This window comes from Peromyscus leucopus, chromosome 3 (genome assembly GCF_004664715.2).
Source record: "Peromyscus leucopus breed LL Stock chromosome 3, UCI_PerLeu_2.1, whole genome shotgun sequence".
Taxonomy (NCBI): Eukaryota; Metazoa; Chordata; class Mammalia; order Rodentia; family Cricetidae; genus Peromyscus; species Peromyscus leucopus.
In genome coordinates this window covers 116,886,630-116,892,629 of record NC_051065.1, presented here as the reverse complement: position 1 = coordinate 116,892,629, position 6,000 = coordinate 116,886,630, and the positions used below count along the sequence as shown (strand labels likewise).

Below are 6,000 nucleotides of genomic sequence, written 5' to 3'. Positions count from 1 at the left end.
CTTCACTGGCTGATGCTTTGTTACCTGGAAGTATAAACTAAACCAACCTTTTCCCTCCCAAGGAGCTTTTGGGCATGGTTTTTATCACAGTAGAAAAGCCAACTGGAACACCTCGTCTAGCTGGAACTCATTATATAGACGATGCTAGTCTAAACCTTGCACAGTCCTCCTGCCTCTGCCTCCTGTGTGTGCGGAGATGACAGGTGCGAGACACTGAGCCCAGCGATTCCACTAACATTCACAAACAGGGAATTATACTTGTCTTAAGTAGGGTTTCATCACTTGCTGTGATAAAACACCATGACCAAAGCAAACTGGGAAGGAAAGGGTTTATTTGACTTCCACTTCCGTATCGATGTTCATCATTGAAGGAAATCAGGACGGAAACTCAAACAGGGCAGGAACCTGGAGGAAGGAGTTGATGCAGAAGCCACGGAGGATTGCTGCTTACTGGTTTGCTCCTCATGGCTTGCCCAGCCTGCTTTTTAATAGAACCCAGGACCACCAGCCCCGAGATGGCACCACCCACAAAGGGCAGGGCCCTCCCCCATCAATCACTGATTAAGAAAATACCTTACAGGCTTGCCTACAGCCTGATCTTATGAAGGCATTTTCTGTCTTTTATTTATTTATTTACTTACTTATTTTTGGTTTTTCGAGACAGGGTTTCTCTGTGTAGCTTTGGAGCCTGTCCTGGAACTCACTTTGTAGACCAGGCTGGCCTCGAACTCACTGAGATCTGCCTGCCTCTGTCTCCCGAGTGCTGGGGTTAAAGGCATGCGCCACCACTGCCCAGCTGGCATTTTCTTAATCGAGGTTTCTTCCTCTCAAATTACTTTAGCTTGTGTTAAGTTGACATAAAACTAACCAGTGCGATACTAGACTGTGCTAGTTCCTGGAAGTAAGAGAAACGAGAAGGAAGGAAGCCCAAGAGAATACATGAAGGAAGAGGGAAACTAGTGAGAAAGGCATTGGGAGAGTGAGAATCACAGAGGAACTCAAAAGAATAAAGTGAAGATAAATAAAGAAAAAAAAAAGACAAAAGACAGCTTCCAACATGTGTACGAAAACAGAGAAAAATGAAACTGGGTAAATAAAGAGGAAGCACAATTCTTGAGTGGGCACTGACAAGGCATCTGGATGCTGATCCTGTTTGCTCAGCCCACCTTTCCTTGGAGTTTGTGTAAGCATTACAGCTCAAATCAAAAGGGATCCTGGCAGTCAGGAACCAAGGAATACCACAAAGTACCACAAGCCATAAGCCTTGCAGCCCTGCTCCAGGGAAAGGTTTCCCCAGTGTAACGACTCTGCCACAGCAGGGGAGGGTTTCCCCAGCCAAGTTGTTACAGGTCTGCTCAGGTCCCCAGAGAGTAACAACTCTGCTCTGCCTGAAGGAAGGTTTTCCCAGTCTGCTCTGCTCTTCTCCGCTCAGGCTCTAAAGCAAAAGTTGTTACTTCTCTGCTCTGCTCCACTCTGGCAAAAGGTCTCACCCAAACCTCATTCAAGAGATTTATTGGAAGGGAAGAATCCAGGAGAATGGCTGCCTCTGCTAGGGTGGAAAAAGGCAGCTACAAACTGAACAGCCCAGAGATTATAGGAGGCTTTTTAGCGGTGTAGTTTTTCCAGGGTGAAGATTTTTCAGGGTGGGAATTGGTCTGATTTCAATCCCCGAGCTTGGACGAACTCAGAGATTGGCTGGATTTCGTCCTAGGGGATTTTCGTCCTGAGCTGGTTAGGGGCAGAGTGTGTTTATTTGGCTCTGGTTTCAGGGCCAAAGTGTGTTTCTTTGGCTGGCCCCTTTACCCTACAGTTTGTAGTGTGGGTTGAATTAGAGGATGGATGCTCTGTTAATGAGAAAAACCATTCAAATAAGGGATAAAGAAGGGGAGAAAACGCCGAGGGAGGAGACGATAGTCTTCAAGTGAGAACTGAATGAAACCTTGTAAGGAGGGGCGATGTAAATCGCTGTGACTACTGCAGAACCTGCGCCTACTTGCTGAGTGCTGGCAACTTGAAGGGTACAGCGTTCCTCCTGGATAACTTCATGCTATCCTAGCAGCATCTGAGGCTGGACTAATATTATCCTCCCTTTATAGTAGAGGTTTCTGAAGTATAGAGAAGTTTTGTAGTTTTCCTAAAGTCATACAACTGGGAAATGTCCGCACAGGAATTCAAAAACACTTTGTTGACTTGAAAAACCGAGGCGATTAAAATAATTTCTAAACCTCTCCATAGGCCCTTAAGTGAGTCTAAAGTGAATTCGTGTTCCTGTTAGTCCGCACATTTCCTGGTTAGATTTCCAGTTCTTCCAAAAATTCCCTGAGTTGAAGTCCAACTAGTCTGGCTCCAGGGCCTCTTTTCGCTTTCTAGTCAGTTTGAAAACTCCGCCTAGCCAGAGAAAGCGTCCCCGTCTCCAAGGAGATTGGCGCGGGACGGGACTTCCGGCCCTCACGCGCACCCACTTCCGCCTCTGGCCGGAAGCGCCGAGGCAAACGGCGTGGGTCTGGTGCTTGGGGACCCGGAGCGTGCGGAGCGGGCCCGTGGTGGCTCCAGGCTTGCGCGGCGATGCTGACCCCCGCGTTCGAGCTGAGCCAGGACCGCGACTTCCTCACGGTCGCCATCCGCGTGCCGCACGCGCGCGTCTCCGAGTTCGACGTGTACTTCGAGGGGGTGGACTTCAAGTTCTACGCCAAGCCGTACTTTCTGAGGCGAGTCCCCGCCGCCCGCGCACTGCGTTTATTCAGAAGCCCGCGCTCGCGATTGAATTTGCGCCCCGCCGACGCGCTCGCGGCTCTCTCGCTGCTGCCTCGGCCGGCGGCTTCCCCCTGGCGCGCGGTCGGTCGGTCGACCTGCAGCGGAATCGCCTGCTTCCGCACCTGCGGATCTCGGCACAGAGCGCGGGGCCGCCCACCCAGCGTCTGTCCCGTCACCCTCGATCCTCCCTGACCTGTGCTGTTCTTGCGCTGCACGCCCGCGCCTCTCCCCGCGTGGTGACTTCCCCGCGTGGGTCGGTGTTTTGACACACGCCGGCAAGCTTGCCGGGTCCGCCTCCTGGCGGACTGCCCCCTGCCTCCTCCAGTTTTCAGGTCCCCTTCACATCAGTTTAGCCAATTTCTGCCTGGCTGCCCTGAGAGGCGAGCTGTACTGTGCACTGATTTTTCTCCGCGTTGAACCGAAACAGTAGTGGCAGCTGACACTGGGGGCACCTTCGGTGTGTAGGCAGGAGGCATCGTCTTAAGGGCTCGTGTGTGCGTCATCTTGATTTTGATAGCCGTCCTTTGAGTTAGGCAGTACTGTTGGCCCCCTCAGTGCAGTGGACGCTGCGAGAGTCTTCTTCCTAAACTCGCTAAACGTCAGCTGCCTGCCCTCCGCTTTTCAACTGAGCCCTCCAGTGCATTCAAGCTGGTTTCTTCACTGCTCATGCGGGTACCACAGTAGATATTAACTAGCATGCCAGCTTGAAAAATCCAGTGGGATCACACCCCGTGGAAGGTCCAAGACTCCTCAATGGGTATCTGACACCGTGAATAGTAATGAACCCTGGGTAAACTATTTTCGCTATACCTACAAACCTTAGATGTCAATTTATTTACAAATTAAGTTAAAGCAGTACAAACATAACTGCATTTGATAACTTAGGTTTATTGTTACCCCCCCCCCAATCTGGTTATTGGTAGCTATTCAAATGGAAAGCTATTCCAATGCGGAATCTTTGATTTTTACTCTCTTAGTTGAAGAAGGAATCTAAGTTATTTAGCTTGTAAAATGTGAAGGAAGTGCTGAAAAATTGCCATTCAAATGGTTGATAGATTTTGATGGCTACAGATATACTGTGATTGGTGATCACTGACCTTGTGTTAAATCTTCAGATTAACACTTCCCGGAAGGATTGTAGAAAATGGAGGTGAGCAGGGGTCCTATGATGCAGATAAAGGTATGGCATTTATTATTGGGGTTTGGATTTATTTTTCTGTATTTTTTTTTAATGTGTGTGTATGCTCTTGTTGCTAAAATTCCTTCCCTGAGAGAGACATTCTACCTCTGCTAAGGTCTCATTGACAAATAGGTGTGATGCCACCCAAGTTCCCTGGGGGAAGCATTGAGTTTATTAGGTTTACGGAGTAGTGGGTCAGGGGTTATGGCAGGAGCAGATTAGCCACAGTAGAAGGTCTGCATTGCTTCTCCAGGGGTGCATAGATGGAACTCCCTGCCTTCATCCTGTTACTCTAGCCCCTCCTCCAAGACCACATGTACTTGGGATAATTGTATCTATCATACACTGGTTGTGGGTGTGTGTGTGGTGGTGGCTGGATACTCAGGTGAGGGTCCCATGACCCCCTCTCGCCCCTCCTCCCGTGAGGGAAGGTAAAATAGTCCACAGGCTCAGCTGTGATGACCTTTTGTGAGCAGGCCCTCCAGAGCTGAAGTTTGACTCGAGAATAGAACTTTACTGATAGCATATGTAGATGTAAGTGGGTGTGTTGGGAGGGGCTTGTATATGTGTGGGGGTTCATGTGTGTGGATGTGCAAATGGAAGCCAAAGGACAACCTCTGATGTCATCCCGAGGCGTGCTTTTGAGACAGGCTTTCTCACTTGCTGCTTATCTGTTAGGCTAGACAGGCTGGGCAGTGAGCCCATGAATACTCCTGTCTCTGTCTCCCCAACTCTAGGGTTACAGACATGCTCCATTGCACCTTATATTTTTATTTGGCTTCTGGGGATCAGACTCAGCTCCTCCTGCTTTTATGGCAAGTCATTCCTGACTGAGCCACAGGCCCAGTCTTGGTTAGGGTTTTGTGGGTTCCTTATGTTACAGTAGCCACAGAGTAGTAGTCCTTAAAGATACCAAGGGGCCTTTTAGATGTCTAGCTACATACACTACATAATTCTTTCTTCAATGTTTAGTGCCTGTTATCTGGATTTGGGGCAGTTAGCAGTTTCCTGTCTTTTAAACTATTTTTCGGTATTCTTTAAATTTGAATCAAATGTTCTAGTTTCATTTTTCTGGAACTGTTTCTACGTTTAGCACACGCATGAAAGTAAACACCAACATGAAATGATTGATTTTAAAATAGGGATGATTTAGGAGTTTTTGAATGGAATTTTTCTTTTACAGTTTTCAAACTTGAATTTTAATAACAGGTAGATGGGAAATTATCCATGGAAGAATTTAAAGAGTAATTGAGTTTTCTTTCATGATGGATAAGTCCCCATTTTAGCTAGCCACAAACTCATTTATTTTACTCTTCAACTAGCTATTGTCTTTTCCTTTGTCACTGGGTTTGGAGAAAGAGTAGCTTATGGGGCCAGCAAGGTTGCTCAGTGGGTAAAGGCACTAACCTACCATGGTGAGTTTGGTTCCCAGAACCCATGTAAAGGTAAAGGAGAAAACTGACTTCACAAAGCTGTGCTCTGACTGACACACATACACCATAGCACACCCCCATACACACACATGCATGTACAATAATAATGACTTTTTTTAATTTGAGAAGGGTAGCTTCTGTACAGTTGTATACTTCAGTAATTATTGACCAATGAACTGGGGTGAAGGAGGGGAAATGAGACTAAAGAAACTTATGATCAAATTCTCACTCACAATGCAGTATATCTGATGTGATCAGTGTAAGGAAGCTGCCATCCTAGCTTGTGGATGTACATTTAATAAGTTACATATAACAATGGAGTTATTAAACTTTATTGCTGGAGAGAGAGCTCAGCTGTTAAGTGCATATACTTATGCTTTTGCAGAGGACCCGAGTTTCTGGTTTTACAGAAGCTTATAATTACCTGGAACTCCAGCTCTAGGAAATCTGACACCCTCTTGTGGCTTTCATAGGCCCTTGTACTCACATGTATATATTTAAAAAACAAACTTTAAAACATAAAACAAAACTGTAAAATTCAGGGCTGGAGAGATTGCTCAGCGCTTAAGAGCACTGACTGCTCTTCCATAGGACCCGGGTTCAATCCCCAGCACCCACATGGCAGCTCCGAAC

At 47.2% G+C, this 6,000-nt stretch overlaps 1 protein-coding gene across 1 annotated transcript in view; it reads left to right on the top strand.

The window, feature by feature from the left end:
- Positions 1 to 2,480: 2,480 nt before the first annotated feature.
- Shq1 (SHQ1, H/ACA ribonucleoprotein assembly factor) overlaps positions 2,481 to 6,000 on the top strand; it is a 111,315-nt gene continuing 107,795 nt past the window's right edge. Inside the window, exons 1-2 of the mRNA XM_028872708.2 lie at positions 2,481 to 2,708; positions 3,870 to 3,934. Of these exons, the coding sequence (XP_028728541.1) occupies positions 2,566 to 2,708; positions 3,870 to 3,934 (208 nt within the window). The 5' untranslated portion in view covers positions 2,481 to 2,565. The remainder of the gene's footprint in view (positions 2,709 to 3,869; positions 3,935 to 6,000) is intronic.